At 39.3% G+C, this 25,274-nt stretch overlaps 6 protein-coding genes across 18 annotated transcripts in view; 4 read left to right on the top strand and 2 right to left on the bottom strand.

Moving 5' to 3' along the window:
* Positions 1–7,920, bottom strand: part of LOC108145963 (mitogen-activated protein kinase kinase kinase kinase 4) — a 37,466-nt gene extending 29,546 nt beyond the window's left edge. For 10 of the 12 annotated variants that reach the window (XM_017271683.2, XM_017271689.2, XM_041708449.1 and 7 more), the window contains exons 1-2: positions 7,752–7,920; positions 6,994–7,127 (exon numbers count right to left, since the gene is read on the bottom strand). In XM_017271683.2, the coding sequence (XP_017127172.1) occupies positions 6,994–7,071 (78 nt within the window). In that variant the 5' untranslated portion in view covers positions 7,072–7,127; positions 7,752–7,920. The remainder of the gene's footprint in view (positions 1–6,993; positions 7,128–7,751) is intronic. The other 2 variants (XM_017271684.2, XM_017271695.2) reach the window with 2 other exon arrangements.
* A 756-nt stretch (positions 7,921–8,676) lies between these two features.
* Positions 8,677–10,561, top strand: LOC108146101 (60S ribosomal protein L8). The gene is made up of 3 exons (XM_017271929.2): positions 8,677–8,759; positions 8,982–9,121; positions 9,747–10,561. Exons 2-3 carry the CDS (start codon positions 8,984–8,986, stop codon positions 10,377–10,379), a joined length of 771 nt encoding a protein of 256 aa, XP_017127418.1. The 5' UTR covers positions 8,677–8,759; positions 8,982–8,983; the 3' UTR covers positions 10,380–10,561.
* Positions 10,562–11,246: 685 nt separating this feature from the next.
* On the top strand, positions 11,247–18,478 carry LOC108146098 (protein daughter of sevenless). 2 transcript variants are annotated; one of them, XM_017271925.1, is made up of 7 exons: positions 11,247–11,387; positions 14,196–14,520; positions 14,588–15,357; positions 15,659–15,767; positions 15,827–16,067; positions 16,414–17,014; positions 17,385–18,478. In XM_017271925.1, the coding sequence occupies exons 1-7, from the start codon at positions 11,322–11,324 to the stop codon at positions 17,922–17,924; spliced, it is 2,652 nt and encodes an 883-aa protein (XP_017127414.1). In that variant the 5' UTR covers positions 11,247–11,321; the 3' UTR covers positions 17,925–18,478. The 2 variants fall into 2 exon arrangements, with proteins under 2 accessions (XP_017127414.1, XP_017127413.1); XM_017271924.1 differs by having other exon boundaries at positions 15,656–15,767.
* A 246-nt stretch (positions 18,479–18,724) lies between these two features.
* Positions 18,725–20,282, top strand: LOC108146100 (enkurin). The gene is made up of 2 exons (XM_017271928.2): positions 18,725–18,830; positions 19,465–20,282. Exons 1-2 carry the CDS (start codon positions 18,725–18,727, stop codon positions 20,280–20,282), a joined length of 924 nt encoding a protein of 307 aa, XP_017127417.1.
* Positions 20,283–20,327: 45 nt separating this feature from the next.
* LOC108146099 lies at positions 20,328–24,027 on the bottom strand. The gene is made up of 3 exons (XM_017271926.2): positions 23,826–24,027; positions 21,355–23,225; positions 20,328–20,594 (listed from the first exon to the last, which is right to left on the bottom strand). Exons 1-3 carry the CDS (start codon positions 23,878–23,880, stop codon positions 20,442–20,444), a joined length of 2,079 nt encoding a protein of 692 aa, XP_017127415.1. The 5' UTR covers positions 23,881–24,027; the 3' UTR covers positions 20,328–20,441.
* LOC108146102 (acyl-coenzyme A thioesterase 13) lies at positions 23,901–25,126 on the top strand. The gene is made up of 2 exons (XM_017271930.2): positions 23,901–24,008; positions 24,479–25,126. The coding sequence occupies exons 1-2, from the start codon at positions 23,919–23,921 to the stop codon at positions 24,836–24,838; spliced, it is 450 nt and encodes a 149-aa protein (XP_017127419.1). The 5' UTR covers positions 23,901–23,918; the 3' UTR covers positions 24,839–25,126.
* The last annotated feature ends 148 nt before the right edge of the window (positions 25,127–25,274 follow it).

Genomic DNA, 25,274 nt, shown 5'->3' with positions numbered 1-25,274 from the left:
TGCCGAACACACAAGCAAACAAAGAACCCGCAAAAAAAACCCCTCTTAAATCCCTCTTTTTTCAGAACCCGCACCACTTAAACAACCTTTAAACACGAACGTTTACGCTTTGTTTTTGTTGTTTGTAAACAAATTATTAAGGCATAACAATACAAATAAGGAGAGACAAGTCCGGAGCGGAGTGCCTCTGGCACTGCGTTAAAAATAAAAATCCTCGATTTCCAAATTCCGATTCGGATTCTCATTCCCAAACCCAACGCCCCACACTTCCATGCCCATTCTCGATCCCAAAAGCCATACAAATTGCATGCGAGTTCATTGACACGCCATTCGTGACACGGGCGTGACACGAGAAGAAAAACAAGAGGCTTTCTATTTTTATTGGAGCGCGCAGGTGATGAGGGCAAAGGGGGACTTGGGAATTGGGATTACAAAGACGTCCAGAACCGACAGGTAAGGCAAATGCCAATTAAAATAACAACAAAAACAAGAACGCCGGCATTTCAACAGGTAACTGACTTTTTTGACAACCTGAATTGACGCTTACAGCTACGGCAAAAGTTGAGGGGTTAAGAGCCACGAGGCGCACATAAAGAAATTGTACTCAATAGATATTGATTTAATAGGGTTGTTGGTTAAGAAGTTATTCATAGAAATTTATTATGGTCTTTTGATGGTCTTATTATCCTAGGGCAACAATGTTTATATTGTTATCTATGCCTCTAATTATGGAATAAATATGTAATTTATAAATTATGCTAACGACAATATTTTATGAGTTGTTTATAAGTATTTGCCTTTTTTTTATTCGTCTTTGATTATTTATTACTAATACCAGAACATGTTGGTAATTATAGCGTCAGTGAATGCATGAAAAAATTGCAATATAAAAGTTATTTATAAGACATGCTGACGGTAATATTTTATAAGTTGTTAAGAAATATTTGCCTTTTTTATGTTTTATCATTGTTTGTTTTACTACTATTACTAGAACCTTACTTACTAGAAAAGTAAAAATAAAAATGTAAGTATTTTGTAAATTTTTATAGTATTACAATATTTTCAGTGTACAATTCAATTGATGTTCCACAAGAAACGAGAAGTTAGTAAAGTGCAGTTAGTGCTCCAAATTCAGTTGGTGCAAAAGTTCCACAACAAGTTAAGCAGACTAACTTAAAAGAAGGTTGATTGAAGTCATACAAGATTGGTTGTCACAAAGGATAAGCTCAAGAAAAATCAATACGTTATTTATGGGGGAATGGCATTAGGACAATCTATTTCTTGTGGCATCCTCAAACGATTGATTTATGGCATATCATAAGTTGTCAGGCTTTATGCGACTTTAATCCCCATCAAACGAACTGCAGTTTTTCACCCCCCGTTTGAATTTCCCCATGATTTCTTTCACAGGGTAGCTGAAGCTCCTTAAGCTTCAGGAATTAGAGACCAAAAGACAAAAAGTCAACAACCACAAAAAAATATAGTAAAAGTAAAGAAAAAAACCACGAAATAAACAAATAGGGGAAAATAAAAGGGGAGGGGAAAGGCGGAAAAACTGAAGAACTATGGAAGCCGCTTTAAGTAGATTTATGGCTGCACCCCCAGCCCTATTTTTTTTTCTACCACTCGAGAGCCCGAAAAGTGTGTCAAACCCATGCGATAAAGGGAAAGGCAGAGGAAAAGGCAAAAAAAAAAGCAGCAAACAGCCCAGAGACAAAGAAAACATGCTGGGAGTGCGGCAGCAATTACTGCTATTTATGGCTGATTACTTCACGTTGTAAAAATCAATTAAAAATTCACGAAAAATGAACTCACTGAATGGAGTGAAAAACGGCAAAAAAAACGCGAGAGAAAAGTATCTGCTGCTGGAACCACTCACTCCATGACTCATTAGCGTTGACATGTTAAGCTAAGTAAGACAAAAACAAAATGAGCAGTGCAATGGGCGAGTTGTTCGGAGAGGGAAATGGAAAAACCTGGGGCAGGTAGCCGTTAGAAAAAAAAGTTCTAGACGGTGGTCAGCAATCGTGCACCGGGAGAAAAAATTATTAATTGATAATGGTAATCTTTATAGCAAGCAATAAAATTTAAAATTGAGATTTCAAACATTTATTGATTTTCTGTACAACTTAAAAGAAAACTTATAAATCTTCTAAATTATTAATTTTAGTTTTAATATTAGTATTCTATAAATCAAACAAATTTTTTGGGCAATAGAAATATTATTTTCATAATCAAAAATATTTTTAGTTTAAATTTTTATAGGTTTAAATTTGATTTAAAATATTTTTAAGCATAAATCGAAGGGAAAACTCACTTTTCCAAATCATAAACAAAATTTGTTTATTTAAAAATCAGGGATGCTAACATATATCCATTTTTTCTCCCCGTGCAGATTTGGTTACAGTTATCAGTTGGCAGCAGGCAAAACAGGCTGGTTCGGATGTTGTTGTTGTTGCTGTTACTGCTGGTTCATTCCTGCCGCTCTCTTTGGAAATTGTCCAGCTGCCGCCACATGTGTCCCCCTTGTCCCCTCCCCCTTTTGCCTTTTGTTTGCCTTACGTCTCTGGGCCCCCCTATATTCTTGTTGTTGTTGCTCCGGTCGCTCTCTTTGTTTTTGTATTTGTCCAAACGGGTACAACTAAAACTAAAACTAAACAACCCGGTAAAGGCCGAAAGAGCGGACCAACGCAGACGCTGGCGGTACAGTGGAGCTTCTTATCATGAATTGGATAATATTATAAACAAACAAATTTGTAATATATTTATTTAATTTATGCCAATATTTTATTAAGGTTTGTAATACATGCATTTTTTTTTTAATTTATGACAGTACTTTATTTTTGATTTAATTGTGATTAATGAAAATATAAGATTATATTTCCTAAAAATTAATAAAATTAAGTAGAGGTTAAAACATTTTCATGTATCCTTATAAAACTTGCATTTTAATGTTACTAGTAATTGATTGCCTAACTCTCGGTCTGATATTATACTGAAAGGTAGTTTGAAAGGTAGATTATTGATTCTAGATTAATCTTATTTATCGACTTACTACTGCCTTAAGCCAGAAGTTTGTCGCCGTCTGTCTCTTCGGTTAGTTGCTTCATTATTACAGTTTGCTTGGCCTGGCAAACTGGAATTTTTTGAGTTGCTTTGTTTTGTTTTGTTTGTTTGTCTAAAAGCGCAGAACTCCCCTTCCCCTTCAAAAAGGCTTGGCCCAGTTAGCATCAAAAAATGCAAAGAGCAGGAGAGTGGCTTAAAACAGGACTGACTGCATATTAGGACGCCCATGCAATTCAATGGATCTGGCTTATGCAGATTCAGTGGATTGCACTAAGAAAATTATTATATAATACAAAGCATTCTTATGTTTTCTAAGTGGAATTGAAACCGTTTAAGGTTAAATTTTGAACTGATTAGATAAATAATCTTTATATTCGAAGTGCAATAATTGAATTTTACTATTTTTAAGATTTAATCGAAACTGACTAAAAATACCAATATTTTTATCAGTGATCCAAACTAGGTCTCTTTGGTGGTTTAATTTGTGTGGGTCGCGTGGCCAATTCGATTAGGAATGCACTCCGCTGACGTCACAAAACCCATTTACCTACATTTTGGCTATCAGCAGCCAACTCTGATTAGAGCTGATAATTTTCAGACCGATTTCCACATTTCCACATTTCCACATGGAATAGATAGATTTCCCAATACTCTGGGGAAATTCGCTTTTATAAACAGAGAGATGGCTCTTCCCGAACTCTATAAAAAGTATTTCCCCGGGGCCAATGTTGTTTTAACCCACAAAAACTGAAACATGTGTGGATTTTTTCCACTCTTCGTCGCCGTTTTCCTTTAGAGCAAATTGCAACACAGACGGACACATGGAAACCGAACAAATGTGGGCGAACACGTTTATCGCAGCTAACGAAATGCAATAAATGTTGATTAAAATAAACAACAACAAACACTAAGGGAAGTTTAGGACTTTTAAATTTTTAAAAATATCACTTCTTATTTTAGACCACAAAAATATTTTCGGTTGAAATGTGTATGTACATAAAAGGCCTAAGAGCTTAACTTTTGAATGGATTATCGTTATAAAATAACCTTTTCATGTTTTTTTTCCAGTGTAAAAGGCAGACAAAGAAATAGCCACACCAAAAAGAAGACAAACCGCGTTTGAATACTTATCAGAGGAGAATAAAAGAAACTGCCCATAATACAAATAAAGGGGGAGTCGTAAAAAAACAGAAATAATTAGTGAAATTTGTGCTGATGAATGCAGTTTGCACTATCTTATCGGTCTTAAGGAATGGAGTTCTTATCGTGTGAAGAAATAACCAGAACGGAAGCCTCATAAAACAATTCAGTTTTGAAAGAAAAAACCAGAGCGAAGCTTTAAGGACTCTGACCTTTTCACGTTTTCTATTTCGGGACATTCCACAGCTCACTCGCATTGTGTTTAATGACCTTTAAAAGCCACGCACAGACAGGTCAGCAGAATATGGCAGACATGCAGACTGGGGGGACGCCCACGCCCACATTACCGCCTCCTCGCACAAAAGGAGGAGAAGGCCAAACAAAAATAAAAACAACACTTCAAACAAGACACACAATTCATATTCTCATGCCTGCTGCCATTTTTGCTGATTTTGCTTTGGGTTCGTCGTCGGTTTTCTTGGCAGTCAGTGTGTGCTCCATCTTAATCATCATTTTCATCATCATTATCATTTGGATCCACATTATCACCATCTTCAAGCTGTCTGCTGCAGCACAGATACAAAAACGAGTACAAATACAGTACCAGATACATGCGGCTCACATAGATACAAAAGCACGCATGGTGTTGCTCTGCTCGCTTCTGCCTGCCGCCTTTTAATAAAGTAAACTAAACAATTTTCATTCTTGTCTCGTTTTTGTCTCGTCTTCGTTGCTCTGCATCGACTATGAACAATTTTTCATGAACACACACGAACAAACAGTTGGGGCCAAAATAATAGTTTTGTAAGAGTGTTTCTTAAGCGGTAATATTAAGTTTTCTATTAAACTTTAAAGTTTTTTTAATTAAAATTAGGCTAAAAAAAGTCTTTGAACCCAAAAATAATTTCGGTTTTACTAAAAAAGGAACCCTTTTTAAAGCGATGTCTATGCTAATAATATTTTTATAATAAAGACAATTTTCTCAATATTTTCTATAGGAAAATACATTTCTGTCATACCAAAATGCACTTTTTTAAGGACCCCGTTAAAGCCTATTGTATTGACCTCATCTGTGTGGAGCACACTTTCACACACACTTACATCGGCGCACATGCCGCAGCAGCGAGGCGACGACCCAAGCACCACCATCACCCCACCACCCCTCATTTTCCAGGCAGAGTCAACAAACGGACACTCACACACACACAGACACACACACACACACATCCATGCGAAACTGAACTTTCGGTGGGTGCGCAAAAGAGAAGGCGCCCAACGTGGGGCCGGCGGGCGTGGTGAGTTCCGTTCCGCCACCAAGTGGTGGTAGTGGTGAGAGTGGTGAGTGTTTGGTGAAAGAGAAAGGCAACAAACGCATGCGGCAGTGCGTGCGGACCAAAGGGGGGTTAAGAGGGGGCTAAGGCGGGCGAAAGGGGGTTAGGACTCGAAAAATTCATTGAGAAACGAAACGAAACAAAAAATAGCTTGGCAAAGCGGAGAAGATGACACCGGCCGGTCAAAAGTTGCGCACACCACTTCTCCCACACAAAAAAATATAGGGTGGGTGTTAAGTTGGGTGGTTTTCTATCAGGCAATGAAATCGAAATGCCAATATGCATTTATCAACTCGATTATTATTGTGATTGCTTCGAGGGGGAGAACAAAAATGCAAAAAAAAAAATGCAAAAAAAACCTTTTCTGGTTGCCATGGCAAAGTGGCAAAAAATAAAAACCGAACACAAAGAAATGCTCTCTTTTGTTGTACTTTTAAACAATTTACATAAATGTGCGGGGAAACCTTCAAGGGTTTGACGACTGCAAAGGCCAATGGTGGAGTCGCGTTGTATAAGATATTCTGGGGTATTTATGGAACACAGTTCCTCACAAGGGTTCTCTTTACAAATCGTAAGGCTTTAAAATTTAGGGAATAATCCAATTGGAAAGTCAGTTGAGGGTTGATCAAAATCAGCTGTGAAAACAAATAATCTAAAGGAAATGAAAATATTGGTTTCTGACGTTTTCTGACTTTATTGGAATTATGGGAATTTTGATTCGTCTGTGGTTTCAAATTCAGTTTCATAATTTTAAAGTATAATTGTTAATTAATTTAGTACAAACAAATAAAAAGTATTAGAAAATAAATAAATAAAATTGATGAGCTATTTCAAGAGTTGATAACATTAAGGCAACAGGGTATAAGTTTATTTTAATATTTTTTGGTTTTAAGTGTTGTAATTAAAAACATAAATATATATAATTAAACTTTAATAAGTGATTTTCTTGTACTTAATAAAATGTTTTCTTATGAACTTAAAGCAGAAACAAACAAATATCAAACCTATTTAATTAGAATACATTTTTTTAGGAAAAAGACAATTTAAACTGTAAAAAGAATATAAGGTCAGTTGTGATCCCATACATATTTTATGAACTTTTATAGTCCCATTAAAAAGAAGTACAATAAGTAAGAGAAAAACTACTCAATCTAATAATATAATATAGGGAACGGATTGTGTTTATAAAACAAACTGATTTATAAAACTTATGGGATTGCCACAATAAATTGATGAAATTCAATAGTCCCATTTTAACGAATTATGAACGGAAATTGAAGTGTAAACGACCACACCTGGAGGAATCACGGGGCGGTCACTTTCCCGTTAATTGGGTGAGGCGTGTTAATGAATAGAGATGATGGGGAGTGGGTAATATTCGGCCTCTATTTTTGGGGAGCTCTATTTTCAGGCGGCTCTATCTCCATCTCCGATAAACTTTACGTTATGTACTTACTTTTAGGGCCGTCAGATCGATATCGTCCAGTGAACAGTTGACCGATGGAGCTAGTTGTTGTTGCTGCTGGTGCGCCATTTTGATTTGCTATTTTTTGTTGTTCTTCTGGATCTGGAGAATTGCTGCTGCTGCTTCTTTGCACGCAGAAAGAGGAGCGGAGAGAGGTGGAAATGGGAGAAATGCAAATGAAACGGCGAAAGAGAATGGCAAAACAAGAGGAGAAGAAGCAAAGCTCAAGGATTAGATTTTAATTTTTAATAGTATTTACTTAAAGCGCTAAATATCACAAAAAAAACCCGTGCAATTAACAAACTATTTGTTGCTGTCATACAGCTTTTCTCTTTTTTTTGCTTCTCTGCTCTTCTTCTCTCTCTCACTATCTCTCTTTCTCTCTCCCTCTGCCTGCGTGTGTGTGTGTGTTTTTGTGACCGAGTGTTTGTGTGTGTGTGGGTTAGTTAACATTTGGCAAACGGGGCGCGGCTCATTTTTAATTTCCCAGCACTTTTAAAAATCTTTATTTGCCTTCGAAACCTTTATTAAACACTGCGGCTTCGACTGCCTCCTCTTCTTCGGACACACACTGCACAATTTGATTTTTACTTAGCGGCGCTCCGATAGACCAGCCAACACACACCCACACCAGCAGCCTGCGTATGTGTTTGTAGAGGTAGACATAAAAAATCTGCCACTCGCTTTTTTCCTTCCTTTCTCGCGCAGGATATTCGCGATTTTCCCCGTTTGGATTTGGTTTTACATACTCTTCACGCACAGCGATTGGGCGGCCTATCGCTTTTGCATCGCACAAACGGCAGACTTGTTCAATTTCCTTCGGTTTCGGTTCGATTCTGTGTGAAAATCAGAGCGAGTGTCCGTTCAACGCGACGCCAAAATCTCGCACCTCTCGCTCTCGAATTCGAATTTACAATAGAGATGGCAAAACATCGACCAATCCATTCACAATAGAGCAATCGAGGTGGAGAAACATCGATGCCAAAAGCGATTGGTCGGTCCGTTGAGGTTTAAAGCTTCGGTGGTTGGGAACTTGGCAGCACCGATGTCAACATCAAACGACGTGTTCAAAACATCGATAGTTGCACTTCATCGGTGCCAATAACGTATCCTTAAATTCTGAGTACAAATCACATTTTGAAAAATGTATTCTTCAATTATATTAACATTTAGTTCTCAAATTTTCAGATACGAAAAAAATTAAAGTTTGTGCGTAAGGTTTTGCCGAGACAAAAATATTCCTACGTTTCTTGCCGATTTTTAACCGATGTTTTTTCGGTGCAACGGTAAATTCTTGGCGCGAAAGAATTTCAATTTACATGTTGGCCCTCTTTGCTTCCGTGAACTAGAGGCGTAGTCGAAAGACAAGGCAGTTTGAATACAGAGTACATATTAGCCATTATTTAAAAGTTCACAAATCCATTTAACAACTTATCCATACCATTAAAAATAAGATGGTGGCCCTGTGGGAACACGACTCCACCATCCATCAAAAATCCGAACCATTTCTCTTGGATGGGCTCTGTATATATTTAATATATATATAACCATTGTTTTGAGCACTCGGAGGAAGAAGTAGTTGAGTCTAATGTGAATTGGCCATAACCCAACAAGCGGAATCGCTTCAGCCTTCGCGCCTAACAGCACGCAATGTCATTTTAACAGCACGCTGTTACCGCGGTGTTATCGACTGGGGCCCACCTCTGCTGTCACACTGATACTTCCCTCTCTTTCTTTTCTTTTCCATCGAAATTTTGGTACGATTCGCATCCGCTCGCCGAAACAAAAAATAAATCGTGCAATTTAACAACATTTATCGCAACATCCACGGAAAATGGCGCCCGAAATGGGGGGCCTGTTATTGGCGACGCCCGACAACACCGATATTTCGTGGCGTGTTGCGATGGACGGGCGTTAAATTATGATTATTATTTCCAAAGTGGATGCCAAATAATAATTGTGTGAATTTACCTTTGCAGCAATGGGTCGCGTTATTCGTGCACAGCGTAAGGGCGCTGGTTCCGTGTTCAAGGCGCACGTGAAGAAGCGCAAGGGAGCCGCCAAGCTGCGTTCCCTGGACTTCGCCGAGCGTTCCGGCTACATTCGCGGAGTTGTCAAGGTGAGTAGGTGGTCCAGGAGGAGCTACAGTGGAGACTGACTGGGGAGGAACTAGCTTATATATGTAGCATGTCCATTGAAGTGAGAGATTGTGCCATCTGCCTCATCAGAAAGTTAAGGAGGAGCTACAATAATGACTCTCCATCGAAGAACAAGTACTCAAGGTCCATTGGAGTTTAAGTTTGTTGAGTATCCATCTGCCAGATCAGAATGTTGAGCGTTATAGATATTGCGTTGTAATAGTAATTGGAATTCATTTTCTGTTGGTACCAGCTTGTCGTTTAGATACATTTTGAAGTGAATGAGTGGTACAGGAGGAGCTACAGCGAGGTCTGCCTGTGGAGGAACTGGTAGCCAAGAGTTTCTATCTGTTTGCATGTACATTCGAATGAGAGTATTTTGGAAATCCACGGCCACATCTGAAAGAAGAACTTGTACTCGTATCCATTGTCTGAAGTTAGTTTCTAATTCCATAAATTTCTAGTTTTATAGATTTACCCTTTGAAAATACGATTGTTTATAATGTAGTCAGTCCCTTTAATGGAATAAGATATAAGTTTTCTTTAATATTTACCCCTTTAAAAATTGACCTGACTAATAAACACCCCACTATTTACTTCTTCTAGGACATCATCCACGATCCCGGCCGTGGTGCTCCTTTGGCCGTCGTCCACTTCCGCGACCCCTACCGCTACAAGATCCGCAAGGAGCTGTTCATCGCCCCCGAGGGCATGCACACCGGCCAGTTCGTGTACTGCGGCCGCAAGGCCACCCTCCAGATCGGCAACGTGATGCCCCTGAGCCAGATGCCCGAGGGTACCATCATCTGCAACCTGGAGGAGAAGACCGGCGATCGTGGCCGTTTGGCCCGCACCTCTGGCAACTATGCCACCGTGATTGCCCACAACCAGGACACCAAGAAGACCCGTGTCAAGCTGCCGTCCGGCGCCAAGAAGGTCGTGCCCTCGGCCAACCGCGCCATGGTCGGCATCGTCGCCGGCGGCGGTCGTATCGACAAGCCCATCCTGAAGGCCGGTCGTGCCTACCACAAGTACAAGGTGAAGCGCAACAGCTGGCCTAAGGTGCGTGGTGTGGCCATGAACCCCGTGGAGCATCCCCACGGTGGTGGTAACCATCAGCATATTGGTAAGGCCTCGACCGTCAAGCGAGGCACCTCCGCCGGTCGCAAGGTCGGTCTCATCGCTGCCCGTCGTACCGGTAGGATCCGTGGTGGCAAGGGCGACAGCAAGGACAAATAAGCTTGAGCACTGGCTGCAGCAGGATCATTCCGGCGTGGAGCAGGTTCCGCCTGAGATCTGGGCAGTAGTCGTACTCTTCCGTGCGGCGCTGCTGTGGGAGAAAATGCTATTCTACATGGAAAATCTGTATGTTGTCGGCATACACTTGACACGGCGGAATAAAACTTATTTGTAAAAAATAATCTGTATATGTTTTTGGAAATTGGATAGGGAGAAATGTGGCTTTATGTTTTGGGTTTCTTAATAATTATAAGTTTTTGCTGAGCAAATACAAGCCCTTGCTTGAAAGAGAGGTTTTTTTTTTTTGATCATAGAGAATAATTTCTGTTTGCAAAAAATTTATTTCGATTTGAAGATGGTTAGACAAGGCAGTTTTATGCAGAGCACTCTGAAATTCGTTAAGTTTTGATAGTTCTAGATATTTGATAATATATATTTGAAGGATCCTAATATTTAAAAAAATTGTTTATTTTGGATAAGTTCTGTAAAGGAAAATTTGATTGATAAATTTTTCGTTGGAAATATGTTAAAAAACATCCATTAGCTTCTAAAAACAATTTAAGTATAACATGTACTTTCTGTTGGCTTCTTAATGTTAATGTTTAATGCAAATTTTTAAACTTTTTGAATTTGTTATCCTCGAGAGATTTGACTTTTGAAATCTGAAAATTGGTTGGTCCAAGATTATTGTAAATATTAAGAAATTAAGTTTTGAGCCAGAGTTCTACAATTTTATTTAATGATGAATATTTTATACACTTAATCCTAATAAATTTCAAAATAGTTTATTTTTTAAATTTAAGTATTCGGTATATACCACCCTACAACACACGGCCACACTGCGTGGTGCTGCCATAAAACCCACAAACGGTCCCTCTAAACGTTGTTGGTGTGCGCGGAGTGAAATAAATCAAAGTAATTTCCGTCGAGCGCTGCAAAATAATGGATCGCACTTTCTACGAAGGCTGGCTAATTAAATCGCCGCCCACCAAGCGCATTTGGCGAGCAGTAAGTTTCCTTTCGGAAGCCCCAAATACCGAAAACCCCGAAAAGGAATTTCACGTACAAGACCAAAGGAATTTTTGTGAAAACCCTAGCTCAAAATCGGAATCAAAATCGTATCGAATCGAAAATTCCAAGTGATTAGTGAAATGTGAATAGAAAACCGCAATTAGCTAACGGTAAACTTAAGGCCGGAAGAGAGATATACCGTAATCTGTGGACATCGATTGAGTCACGAAAAAGAAAAAAAAAACGATGGATAATGGAAGTGGCATTTTTTTTTACAATTACCCTAAGCCTGTATTGGTGCCTACTTTCGTGTGTTTGTGTATGTGTTTGTTTGCCGTTGTTGTTTGTGGTATAATTTAATTCATTATTAAACCGAGGGATTGCAATTCCAGTTGATTGGAATGCAAACAAGCAGAAAACCGCAGCAGAAATTGCAGAATGTGAATGAATTTACGATGGCTTCCTCTGCGTTTTCTCCCTTTTCTTTCTCTTATTCCTCCTCCGCCTCTGTCTCCCCATCTCCCTCCCCCACTCTCTTTCTGTTTATGTTTGCTTTTGGCGTGGGAACGTGTTTTTGTTATTGGCGCTGGTCTAAATTTACGCTTAATTAATTTTCCGTTTACTGTTTACTTTAGGGAGCCGTTCGTGTATTAAATTACCGCCCAACTGTTGCGTTTAATCAAATTTATTTTCACCGTAATTTAATGTAGCAAGTATGTCCATATGTGTGTATGTTTTCTTTTATGTGCATTTGTATGTACATAGCTTGTTTTTTATGTGGACGGGCGATAACACAACAGAGTAACAAAAAACAATGACGCACTTGTCTTTCCAGCTCCTTGTAGTTGTTGTTATTGCTTGTGCTAGAGATGGGTGCGTGTTGTGGTTTTAATAGTAACAGGAAGTGTAGTTTCGTCCCAGGTTGTCTAGTTAGGACTAAACAAATATATACATATACGAAGTCCAAATCTGGATTTAAAAAATAGCTTTAATATATAATTAATTTTGTTCTTTCGAAAAAGAGTTATAATCTCGTAAAGGGTTTGTGATAAGATACTTTACTCACGCGCCCATCTCTAAAGTGTACATTTGAAACCACTTATAACGGATACGACAGTTCCAAGAACACCCAAAACGTTGATCAAAAGGTCTGCAATACAGCATTTTTCAATTACTGAAAACCAAATTTATGGTTTCACTGTACTCACTTTGTTTGCTTTTGTTTAAGCATACAATAGCTGTCGAAATAGTATAACTTATTATCCTTAGTTTTCGGAAATCAAGCCGAAAAGATAGTGAAATATACTTTTTAATCTGATTGATCTTTGATGAATACTTACAAAAGCTAGAAATCAAGGTTGAATTTACAGAAGTCTTCCTGAAAATTCAAAATTCTAAGCAAGTTAAACGTAAACATTCCATTTTTAGAATTATCAACATAAACTTTCGTTGCTATTATTTTGAGCACCACTGTATAAACAAACAATAATGATGCCTCAAGAAAATAAGCTGCGTATTTCAAGCGCCTGGGGGTGCCAATTTCTGGCTTGTGTGTGACATTATGTTTATTGTTTATAATTCCATTAAGCGTGATATTATACAGTCCGAATAAAACCATCCATTATCAGTTGGAGTTTTCATATCCACTCATCAACTGTTTTGGCAATCATTTAACGGTAACGTGGGCGTGGGGTGTTGATTCGTGTGTCTGTGTGTGTGTGTGTGTGCCTGCTGATTAACCAAGAAAATGTCAATGCAAAATATGATTCGCGGAAAAGCAGCAGCGCAGCGTTGCAGTCTCAGTCGACTTTGCAGTCGGCTTCATCGCCACCCGCTTACTCACCACCAGTTAATGTTGATAGTATAGTATAGTCAGTCGTTAAGCTGGTCAGCCGGATCGGTAGTGGACTGCTGCACCCCCATATCACCATCCACAGTCCATCGTTCACTAAGGGTATCATAATTCACAACAGAAGTATAAACAACATTGTAAAGCACACTTTTTTATCCAACTCTAGGCACAAATATAATAAGAGATTTCTTATTTTTACATTATTTTAATGTTAAAGAAGGCATTCAAATTAGCTAAAAATATAAACATAATTTAAAATGGATGCCTTATATTTATTAAACTGATTAGAAACTTGTCTTGTCACTAAACACAATTCATCTCTGCTTCCCAGAAATATAAGTATAAGGTTTTTAATCGGTTTCCACAATCAACAATAAATTGAAATGTGTACGAAACCTATTTAAGTTTAAACTAATAAGATTCTGAAGAACTGATTTTGGAAAATTTGAAAACATAACAAATGGCTAAAATGAATTTGCTTGCCCAGATGACTAATTATCTCGATCTGTTAGTCATCATCTTTTATAGTATCTTAGACTCCCACCAGAAATGATGATTTGATAAAAACTATCACACAACCTGCAGTTTAATGCATTTGGTATATATGACTGGGATTACCATATAACTTATCTATTTTAAAAGGAAATTTCGAACGAACAAGGGGAATCACTGCATTTACTTTTTTCTGTATGTAAAGATATAACATAATTATTATAAGTTTCGATGGGAAAAACTTCAAGATATAAAGAAACAGCCTAAAATGGCGACATGTACGATGATTTTTTTGATGGATTTGATATAATATGATATACTACTATCTACAGAGCAATTTAATTAGCATTAAGGACTAGAACTTCCTATCGAAAGCTTTGATTCTTCAAGCCCCTTGTTGTTTACTCACTTTGCGCCTCATTCCAACTCTTTGACGCCCTGTTTCCATTGTATCTTTGCAGCGTTGGCGGCGTCGCTGGTTCACACTGAAGCAGGGCGAGATACCCGAGCAGTTCTGCCTCGAATACTACACCGACCACAACTGCCGCAAGCTGAAGGGCGTCATCGATTTGGATCAATGCGAGCAGGTGGACTGTGGGCTGCGGCTGGAGAATCGAAAGCAGAAGTTCCAGTACATGTTTGATATTAAGACGCCCAAGCGCACCTATTACCTGGCTGCCGAAACGGAGGCGGATATGCGCGACTGGGTCAACTGCATCTGCCAGGTGTGCCATCTGCATGACACCAAGCAGTCGAATGAGTTGCCTCTGGGAGCTGTGGGGGCAGGTAAGTGGTTTCCTGAACCATCAGTCATCACTTTCTTCTTACACATTTTATTCTTTACAACATACAGATGATAACCGCACCCAGCACACAAGCTCCAGTGGCGGACTGAGCAACTCCACTCAAAATACGACCACCACTTCGTTGCACTCCTCGGCTGGCACCACTGCGGCGAATGCTGGAGGAGCGGCGGCCCAGTTGCGACGACCGGCGGTCATTGAACAGCAACCGATGCCCTCGAATGCGGGCAACAACAACTCGGACTCGGTGTATGTCAACACGGAGTATAGCAATCGCGAGACGATGCTATGCGATGCCAATTTCGATCAGCAGGATCTGCTTTCGGCTGCCCAGCAGCAACCGCCGCCATCGCCGGCAACTGCTTTGTATTTAAACCATAGTGCTTTGATCCAAGCTCAGGCAGCGGCAGCAGCTGCCAAACAACAACTGCATCAGCAACAACAACAACAACAGGCTCGTCTGGCTGTAAACGCCAATGGAGTGGTGCGAAAACTCCCAGAGCACCTGGTGCTCACCCAACAAACATTGGCTGAGGATACTGCCCAACAGGACAGCAGCAGCAGCGTTCAGGCTTCACCCGCTTTGAGCACCGCCTCGGGACCGTATATACCCATTAGCGAATGCTTTTCGGGTACCCCAAGATTCCTGACCGGCAGTGCGATTCCCGGAGGAGCAGATGTGGCCATACCAAACAATCCCACAACGCCGTTGAACAACTTGGATCCCAAGTTCTACGATACGCCGCGTAGTCATAATAACATCGGTTTGAATCTGACCAACGATCAATCCAACTCACCCAAGATCACCAATTTGAGTCTGGTAAGTTGAAAATAAGGCTTTTTAAAGCAGTAAATATGTTGTAACCTTGTACAAAATTGTACAAAACACAAACATTCAATATCTATATTATTTACTTTGCGTACATCATTTTGTTACACCTTTTAATAAACCTTTCTGTATATTATGATAATTCGCTGAATTTACTTGTCCATTAAAAAAATATATTGGGGTTCACAATCCAACTCGTGTCTTACAACCTTTAAAGTATATAAAGGCAATTATATAATCCGATTTTATATAGAATTTTTAAAGTAATGTCGTTTTATTTGCTTTCCAGCAGCAATTGGCCAACACCAATGCCAGTAAACAACGTTCCGACTCGGATTCAGAAAGCGTGTTCACCGATGACGATGAGTGGGCCCATCCTTTGCCCCTGCGCGAGAATGTTGGTGAGTATTGCACAACCACATTTTATTTACAACTATTATTAATTTTAAATTTATTACAGATCGCAGCACCCGACCCTCGGATAGTTCCATTGAGAATGAATCGTTTGTGCTGACCTACTCGCAGCGTTTCTCCAAAATGCCCGAAGAAGGTGGAGCTGTGGTGCCGCCAGCTGACAAGAATTCCAAGCTGGCGGGAGCAGCATCTCTGGCAGAAGCTGGTGACCAACGAACGCTGGAGAAACTGGCCAAAGTGCTGAAGAACAAAAATAATCTCATACTGGACTTTAAGGAGAATGAAAAGTGAGTTGAAAGCTGGGTTCGTTATGCAAGCCACTGTGTTTTACATTTGTTATTAACAGGTTAAACGTTAGCAAAACAAGTGAAAACAAATTAATATTGTGTGTCAAAAATAGCAGTATATTTAATTCGAAATTATTATTTATAAAAACATAATTAGGACCGCGAATTCTTTAGCAGGAGAAATCAACCTCTTTTTTCTCGTATTCGAAAAAAGTTATTTATTAATAAAAGTGATAAGTTAACACTCGGTAACATTTAGAACAAGTATTATTACTGTTACTGAAGTGTAACTTAAAACTCTAGAACATTTTTCAATTGAACTAATAGTAAATCGGTTTCTTTACAGAAATCCTCGCGATCTGCCGCCGCTGTCGGATACGGAAAACACTTCTCCGGCAATTGTGGCTCGCCGTAATGCCCATTCAGCCACCATCGAGGAAAGCTACGACATTCCACGCTCCCACCAACTGCCCTACTACAATCTCAACCAGCTGCTGAGCGAGCGACCAGTAACCAGTCCGCACAACTCCAATCCCATTGCGGCGTCCACACCGAATCTCATGGCAGCCGGCTTGGGCTCCATGACTGCCATATTAACGGCAGCCAATCCCGCCCAGATTGGCGCTGCTCAGCCAGTCGCCTCTTCGCCCACCAGTGCGCGCACGTTGCCGCGACATTGCTACACAAATGCAGCGCCCACCAAAATGGAGGGCAATGTGTTTCGCTACGATTTTGTGGAGCAAGCGGATTGCCCGCCGGTGAATCGCAAGCTCAAGCCAAAGGGTGTGGGTGGATTACCTGCCGTTGAGGACAAGCCGCCGGAGGAGTTTCCCGCCAAGCCGCCGGTGGGTGTAGAGCATTTGACCAGTAAACTGGGAGCAGCGCAGCTCCAGCAACCGATTGGACCGCCCAGCGTGGACAGAAAGTGCAAGCCGAATGCCTATAAGGTGAGTTATAAACATGAGGGCTGTTTTAATGGAATCCGCTGGTCTAGAGCTCATAATTTTAAGACATTTTTGGGAATATATTTTTGTAATAGTCAATGAATGATAATTTTTCAATTTCGGAAGTATAATATACAAATACATAGTTATAATTGTAAAGTCATTTTTTTTTTATTATTTAGAAAATGATTTTGAAAGAATTTGAATTTTCTATTTTTCTGAAACAGAAACATCTAAAACACTGCCTACACTTCCTACAAAATTTAAAGAATATTCTCAAAAGCCTTTACTATTAAAATTCAATAAAAGAAAAAAAATATTGTTTGTTTTGTTTTAAATGAACTATTTAATATTGTCTCAATTATCTTTTCAGTTGGCCACCATGTCGCCGTCAACGCGTCGCTCCTCGGGAGCACCTCTATCCATGGTGCTGCCGCACGAAACGGATGTCCATTCGGCGGCAGGAGCCTCCTTCTTCCACGAAACCCGCACCCTGCCGCGCCAGCCGCATCGTCAGCATCCCAACAGTCCGGGCAGCATGTCGGTGCAACATCAACGCACTGCATCGGCGGCAGCAGCCATGACGAGCTTGGTGGGATCGGCGGCGGCTGCTGCTGCTGCCGCCCCAAAGCAACAACCAGCAGCTCAGGCTGAGCACAAGCTACAGTACTTTGATCTGGATGTGACCAACAAACCGCCATTGCTAAATCGATCCAGCATGAGTGTGGGAAATCTGTACTCGCAGGGTGGCAATGCGGCCAGTGGAATAAGGTTGGCTGGCGTGGATGCGGGTGGAGTCCGGGCACCAGTGCCCAGCAGCGTGGTCTACAATTTCGTGGACTTTGTCAAGACAGAAGCATTTAAGAGGATTCGGGAGGAGCGGCAGAGCAACGAGAGCAGCGGCAACAAGTGAATCTGCTGGTTAAAACATCTCACCAATGACAACGTGCAATAAGCAAGGACCACGTTGCGGATCCGTAATTTTTGTAGTGCCTATCCGGTGGCCAGCTGGCCCCAAACAGATAAAAAAAAAGTGCAAATTCCGAGTGGCTTTTTTACATTCATCAACATTGTCAAACTCACCACCTTTCAAACCACATATCTAGCTTGTAAGTCGGCAACACCAGCATTTCTGGGTGCTGCTTTGAATCTGTAATCCGTACTCTGTAATCCGTAATCCGTATCTGAATTTATGTCGTTCGTATGCGTATTTAAATCGTGCTTCCAACACTTCCATGTTTTATTATTGTTAAGCTTCGGAATCAAAAATATAACAATGACAAACGATCTTAGTGCTAATTTTACAATGCAAACAACTTATTTTATATACGCAAGCGAAATATTTATATATATACACGAATTTTATATGGTAACAAAATATTTACAATTTATAAATGTAACACGTGTGCGACACAAGCTGTAGCTTGATTTTGTGCTTTAAAAAAATAAATATACAATAATACCAAATTTTTATGTGTGTTGATGTTTGAAAATACTAGAACAAATATTGAATTTCAATTGTTTAAAAAGTTTTCAAATCTCTTGGAAATACTATAGCAACCCATGTTTTGAATTAAAACAAACGGAGTTGGTCAGGAAAAACTTGGCAACGCCCAAGTCGATTCCAAACAAACTTTCATTGTTACACGAATAGTCAGTGAACTAGCACGTTTTAGAGTTCTTTACCTTCAACCTTATATATTTTCATTAACAATGTCGCTGGTATATATCACCCACCACGATGAGAACATCTTCGGGTGTGAGAACGAGTTTGAGAGAGCTGCGGGCCCCAGGGAATCCGTATTTGTCTACAAAAATCGTAAGCAATGCTTTAAAAGCTTTAATCTTATAAAAACAGATACTTTAATAACACTGGTATACAAAATAAAGTCCGTATAGTCCTCCAGAAATTAAAATTTTGTTTTTAACGGTAGTCTTATTGATTTAGAAAATAACATTTAAATAATATATATCACCATATTTTATTTTTTAAGTAAAATTTATTTCATATTTATATTTTATTTCTCCAGTACTTCTTTAGATTTCAATTTCGATTTAGACGATTTCGTTTAATTATAACTTATTTTCCTAGAAATGTAACCGTTTTTTAACTTTTTTTCTTTCCTAACTTTCAACGTAATAAGAATTGTTTCATGCCTAGAGATTAACAAAATTTAAACAATTTGCTAAAATTCAGATCTGCTTTAAAAAATACACACCTAAAAGCCGAAATTATTTTCTTTGCAAAAATGTAGATATGAAATAAAAAAAGAAAAAATAAAACAGGTAATAAATGCAAATTACATTTAAACTAAATAAGGTTCTATACTATACTATCAGTTTTAAGTGAATCTGGTGAAGGGATTCAATTTTGTCGACTTTTGTAAGCCAGTGTAATTTTTCTGAAGAGAGCGTCACTTTTTCTTTAATCTCACTTTATTTGAAACTTTCAGCTATTGTGGAGCGGGCAGCCAAGTATGCCAGGGATCTGCGAGAGCGCTTCAATGAGGAGGACAAGAAGCTATCGGTTGTGCTGCAGAACGATGGCACCCGCGTCCTCACGGAGGCCAAGAAATCGCTGCATCGCACCATGGGCTGTGCCCACACTCCGATCGATCCACCGTGCGCCTTTCTGCGCAAGAATCAGGGCATCAAGTGGCGGCGGGAGAACACACACAAGTGTCCCAAGATGCCGCCCATGCCGCCATTGCCACCGGCCGGAAGTGGTGGCCACAAGTCCACCATGGCTCCGAATTTCATCAAACGCAATAAGATGTGCGCCAGGGAGACTGTACCCTGTCCCCCGCCACCGCGCTATGTAGACACTCCGGCGGGAACTCGTCACAATCTGCTGAATTCCGGGTTGGTGCCGCAGTTCATCTGTCGCAAGGACTTCGGCAAGGTTCCGGTTTATCTCAAGAAGAACAAACGGATGCTGGCCGACATGAATGCCGTGTGTGCCAAGGAGCAGGCTCGTTTGCTGGAGTTGTGCCGTGGCATCAAAGGATTCACCCAGGCATCCGTGAACGTAAGTGGTCCACCGGAAATGCCCGGAATGCGGGTGATGAACCAGCCGGAACGCAATGAGATCCTTGAAGGTTTACGCCTCAGCTTGACCGATATGACCAAGCAATATCAGTCGATGTCGCTATTGATCGACAGCATTGCCAAGCGGCAGCGGAAGTCCAAGCTGGAGTCCGACCTTCGCCAGGTGGAGCAGGATATTCTGTTGATCGAAACCACTCCGATTATCTATGTTTCCGAGTATTAGCAATGTCTTCATTAATTCATTATTATTTCTTAATGTGTGTCTGCATCTTTTGGCCGAGTAAGTCAAGTCTTCTGTTTTCTTCAGATTCACTTGCTCTGTTTTTAGAGGTGGACACACACGAAAATACTTTGTAGTTTAGGTTGAAAATAAATTTAACGTTTATGCATTTAACAATTCCACGGTAAAGCTTCCATGGCATGTGGGACATGTTAGTACTCTACCAGGATCGTAGAGTTCCTGCAGGTTTTCCAGCTCAAAGAGAATAGGGCGTTCGCAAAGGCTGCAGTATCGACGTTCCAAGCTGGGACAGATCTGTAAAGATATTTATAATGTAGCTTTTTCAATCATAATAATCAACTTTACCCATTAACTCTATAAAAATTCTTTTGGTTAAAAGTATTTCTATTTGAGGACCTTCTATAACAATGCTTTTCAGGTGTTGATGTGTTTTTCACTACATGTTTTAAACAAAATTTTAAAAAACGTTGGTTGTTTTATAAAGCTGCACAGGATGTTTTTCACAAAATATTAAAAAACTTTTATTTATAAAAAAATATTTCCTTTTAACTAAAACGAATAATAATGATGATGTGGAATATTAAAGTTTGTCTTATTAGCGACTGTACAAGACATTGAAAAAATATAAGAATATAAAGTGGACCATCTTTTTCTGAAGAATTCGCGGTTTTCGGTCCATGGAGGTATACCTATATGTGACGTATTTGCTGCCTTACAAAGATTAAAAAAAACTCAAACTCGCGCATTGATAACAAAATTATATATAAAAGGCGATTTCTTAAGAAAAGGACTACTTTTTTTTTATAAAAGGATATGTCATTAACATTTGTTGGAAAAAAATGGCACCTAAGTTTACAAATTAGTTTCTTACAAAAATGGAAAATTAAAAAAATGTATTTGGATCTTTAATCAAACAATGAGACACTGTAATTCCAGCTAAAAAATCATAAAAGTAATGGAACAACAAAAGTGTCTTTGCTCTTACTGAAACTGCACATGATAATTTTATCCGTGCTAGCATTTTTTGGAATCTTTGACAATAATAGTTCCTTACCTCCACAAAGGACACACTGCAGCGTAAAAGTGGCGCCTCCAACGGTTCAGCTATCACAGAATTACCCAGTTTATTATGCAAAACATGCAAATGCTTAGCCATTTGCTCAAGAAAAGCCATTGTGGTTGATGCCAGAGGATGCTCATCGGTGAAGTCAGTCTTAAGTTTATTCATCAGTCGTTGTGTCTGCTCAAACATGCACTTTATGGTCTGCTCCTGGAAAGCTGTTTTCTGACTCTGTGAACCCATAAACTGAAGTCTCAGTCTTATGTGTGTGATGGAAAGCATGGCCAGCAGTAGCTGCATTTCATCCTGGGATTGTTTTACATGAACTGTCAGCTGAAGGAGACTCGATTGCAGGCGGAGAACGGATTGCAGGACATGGAATTTGATTTGCAGCTGCTGTAGTTGCGTTTCAGTGGCAATCTCTGAAAAATCAAAGCTTTCCAGAGGACAAAAGTCTATGTATCTCTGCAAATTTTCCTCGACAAAGACATCAAGGCGAAGGTCAGCTAAGAAATCGGTGTAGTAATTGATGGGCTTGTTCAAATCCAAATGGCTGCTAAGCTGAGCTAGTGCATCTTGATGCCCCACCCTGACCACTTGTATGTCCAATTGCTTCCTTTGCTCTACAGTTTGAGTTAAATATTCCTTGTTGCGGTAGATGAACATGGTCATTAGGTTCTTGTGCCTGCTGGCGCAGAGTCCTATCACTGGGAAATCCTTTAGCACATCCATGGCTATTGATTGCATCTGCAGGCTGAGCTGGTTGTTTTGGTGTATAATATGAATTCGTAGCAATTGACTGTCTGCAGTTCCCACTACATAGGTAGTATTATCCAGGCTGCACAAACCTGTGATCTTTATTCCTCCAACATAGAGTCTTGTCTCCAGGAACTCTTGCTCCTCCGATCTTGGCATGCTCCAGGTCAGCAAATGCGAAGCCTTGCAGCAGGTTATATAGTAGCAATCCTTCAAGGGACATCGAGTAATCACAGCCATTTGCAGACCCATGCGATCCGTTTTCTCCCATAAAACCTTCTTTAAGACTAGATTTGGGGCACTTAGAGCATCAAATTGGTACAGATGAATGAGTCCATTAATATCTCCTACTAGTAAAAGCTGCTGAAAAGCATCAATATAGCAAATGCGACCAAGTGATGTGCATATTTCTTGATGACTCATGATGGTTTTTGCATCTATACTTAATTTGAGTAACCACAAACTTCCAGAGGCTGTTCCCAGTATCAAAATATGATTATCCGATTCATCTGTTAGCCAAGCAAACGTTGTGATCCAGGCGCAATCAATGAAAGCCTGATACTTCTTGAAACTCGTTATCTTGGAGATTTCTTTTTCGGGTAGCAGAGTGTCTCTTAAGATGGCAGCCACATTGAGATCCTCCAGTCGATTCCAGCGGCTATACTCCGCTGGTTTGCTCATTAGGGTAAGGAAACCATAGGAGTTGAGGGATGCCAAAAGAAAATTTCCATTTGGTAGCAACTTGTGTGCCCTTTTGACAGCTACTAATCTCGTTGCTGGCACAGAAACAGAGCAAACAGCCGTGTAAGCTGGATCGAGGGCCAGATGTTGTGCCTCCAGGACATCACAGCTATCGTATATGGCCTCCAGATTCACTTTGCTGGCCAAAGCGTCCAAGGGTCGCGGTTCCGAGGCATTGCACTCCAAATGGGCCACCAAATATGGGAACGGATCCAGGACCATGAATTTGTTGCTCAACTCCAAGGTGACCACTTCGGATTTGGAACCACTTAGAGCTATAAATTCTCCCTCCGAGTAACTGGCCACAAAATCAGGAATCGAATCCTGACGTACGTATCCTTTGGCCAGGATGGCATACTCCAGATTAGCTAGGGGATAATTAAATGGGAATATTAATAAATCATTGATTATATGTAAAAATGGTTACTTATAGATAAGATCATAATGAGATACGTATATGCTTTGAGCAGGAGAGGATATTTTAAATAATTTAGATAATTTTAGAAATATCCAATTTTTTTTATAATACAATCAAATTGTGGATTACAGCTTAATCTAATTATGATGTTTTGATAAAAATGATTGTCTCACCAAGATAGGAATTAAATGTTTATTAAATGGTTTTACAAATATTCCGATGTCAAGTCATAGGAAACAAATATTTAAGAAACTAAATTTATTACCTTATTATATATTCCATTAGCAGAACTAAATTATTTAAAATATATTATATATAAAAATTTAATTATTATTATATAAAAATTAAAAATTACACGCCTCTTAAATAAAAAACATATTTTAAAGCTAAAACTGTAATTCATTGATTAAAAGATATGGATGTAATCAATATTTACAAGCACTACGAATTTGGCGAGCACAACAAAAACGCGAAAAAGGCAAATCAGCACTTACAACTATCACTATCTTAGCTACAAATCGGTGTGTCTATATAGCACCAATACACTTACATTTCCCGACATCTTGGCCGCCGTCCGAAACTTCTCCCTCAGTAACTTTTGTCATTTTGCTGTGCTCAGTTCGGAAATACAAAATCCACCGCAATGGCGACCAAAAAACTGGGAATGGACTTCGTAAAAAATATGTCGGAATACGCCAGTGGATCCAACGGGTTTGATCGGGTCTTGAGAATGGTAAGATTTATAAATAACAATGCAAAAAATTAAACAGACGCCGCCGAACGCCCTCAATAAACAGCTGACTGACAGTGATGGTATTATGTAACCGGAATCGTCTATCGATAACAGCGGCAGCTTTGAAATTCTCATCTCTCTCGTGAGATTTAATTAAGATCTTTAAAATTAAATGCAATAAAGGAATACAATAGAATTTTATAATACCAAATTTATTCATTGGAACTTTAAAATAAATTTATTGAAAAAAAAGCTTTGAAACTTTTAAAATTTTATTTTATTTTTTTAAAAGATTTCGTTAAAACCTTTAAATTGAAAATAAATGCTTTGAAATAATTTATATTTTATTGTTCAATATAAAAACGAAGAAGAAAGAAAATCAAAAAACTAAAGAAGCTTAAAACGAAACCTTACGAATATATATTTTTAATTTCTGTTTAACCCTTAATAACTAATTATTAACTCTGCAGATTAAAATAACCGGCGGTGGTGATGGACGCGCCGTGGGAGAGTTCACTGTGCAAGAGGAGCATTTGAACCGGCAGGGAACTCTTCACGGAGGTCTGACTGCCACAATTGTGGATAATTGCACAACATACGCGCTAATGTCGAAAGGATCTCATCCCGGCGTGACGGCAAATTTAAATGTTAGCTATATTGCCGCTGCTTATCCTGGTGAAGTTATTGAAGTGGATTGTAACACTGTACGGGCCGGTAAGAAGATGGCCTATTTGGATTGCCTTCTGAGGCGCAAATCGGATGGCAAGATCATTGCCAAGGGAGGACAAGTCAAGTATATTCAATTCGACAAGGAAAAGCTGGATTTTTAAATAAAATGTGGGGATCATTTGTGGAAAATTTAAAATCGGTTTTTAAATAAAATTAATTATGCCCACCTTTCGATAAAAACGGAATTTTAGTTTGTTATATATTGTAAATTGGATTTCTGAAGGTGATTCAGAGCGTAGTTTAGTAGGCTCTGATATCTGTAATAATTGTTTACTTTTCGTTTGCTAATCGTAAGTTGCTTACATACTTTGAAAAGCACAGTGCTGCACTCAAAGATAAATAAATCAAATAAAACACTTAAATAAAGCAATCTATTGGTTTATGTACAACTGCCATTGATCAGAAATATTTTTATACACTACTCTTTAAGAATAGTACAATAATATTTACTTAATGCTTACTAAATGCTTAAAAAGAAGCCGGTCTGCTAAAGTAATGTGGACTCAGAAATCTTAAAGTTAAAATAATATTAGCTAA

This window comes from Drosophila elegans, unplaced genomic scaffold (assembly GCF_018152505.1).
Source record: "Drosophila elegans isolate 14027-0461.03 unplaced genomic scaffold, ASM1815250v1 contig_208, whole genome shotgun sequence".
Taxonomy (NCBI): Eukaryota; Metazoa; Arthropoda; class Insecta; order Diptera; family Drosophilidae; genus Drosophila; species Drosophila elegans.
Note: the sequence above shows the minus strand (reverse complement) of the source record. Positions and strands in the feature narration are given on the sequence as shown.

What these genes read in the sequence shown, in the direction of transcription:
- LOC108146100 (XM_017271928.2), top strand. Translation starts at nt 18,725, where the DNA reads ATGTCGCTGGTATATATCACCCACCACGATGAGAACATCTTCGGGTGT. An exon ending in CGTATTTGTCTACAAAAATC is followed by an intron (nt 18,831 to 19,464) that starts GTAAGCAATGCT and finishes TGAAACTTTCAG; the next exon opens with CTATTGTGGAGCGGGCAGCC.
- LOC108146102 (XM_017271930.2), top strand. Translation starts at nt 23,919, where the DNA reads ATGGCGACCAAAAAACTGGGAATGGACTTCGTAAAAAATATGTCGGAA. An exon ending in TTGATCGGGTCTTGAGAATG is followed by an intron (nt 24,009 to 24,478) that starts GTAAGATTTATA and finishes TTAACTCTGCAG; the next exon opens with ATTAAAATAACCGGCGGTGG.
- LOC108146098 (XM_017271924.1), top strand. Translation starts at nt 11,322, where the DNA reads ATGGATCGCACTTTCTACGAAGGCTGGCTAATTAAATCGCCGCCCACC. An exon ending in AGATCACCAATTTGAGTCTG is followed by an intron (nt 15,358 to 15,655) that starts GTAAGTTGAAAA and finishes TTTGCTTTCCAG; the next exon opens with CAGCAATTGGCCAACACCAA. An exon ending in GCAAGCCGAATGCCTATAAG is followed by an intron (nt 17,015 to 17,384) that starts GTGAGTTATAAA and finishes TTATCTTTTCAG; the next exon opens with TTGGCCACCATGTCGCCGTC.
- LOC108146101 (XM_017271929.2), top strand. Translation starts at nt 8,984, where the DNA reads ATGGGTCGCGTTATTCGTGCACAGCGTAAGGGCGCTGGTTCCGTGTTC. An exon ending in ACATTCGCGGAGTTGTCAAG is followed by an intron (nt 9,122 to 9,746) that starts GTGAGTAGGTGG and finishes TACTTCTTCTAG; the next exon opens with GACATCATCCACGATCCCGG.
- LOC108146099 (XM_017271926.2), bottom strand. Translation starts at nt 23,880, where the DNA reads ATGACAAAAGTTACTGAGGGAGAAGTTTCGGACGGCGGCCAAGATGTC. An exon ending in CGGCCAAGATGTCGGGAAAT is followed by an intron (nt 23,226 to 23,825) that starts GTAAGTGTATTG and finishes ATTATCCCCTAG; the next exon opens with CTAATCTGGAGTATGCCATC. An exon ending in GCAGTGTGTCCTTTGTGGAG is followed by an intron (nt 20,595 to 21,354) that starts GTAAGGAACTAT and finishes ATATCTTTACAG; the next exon opens with ATCTGTCCCAGCTTGGAACG.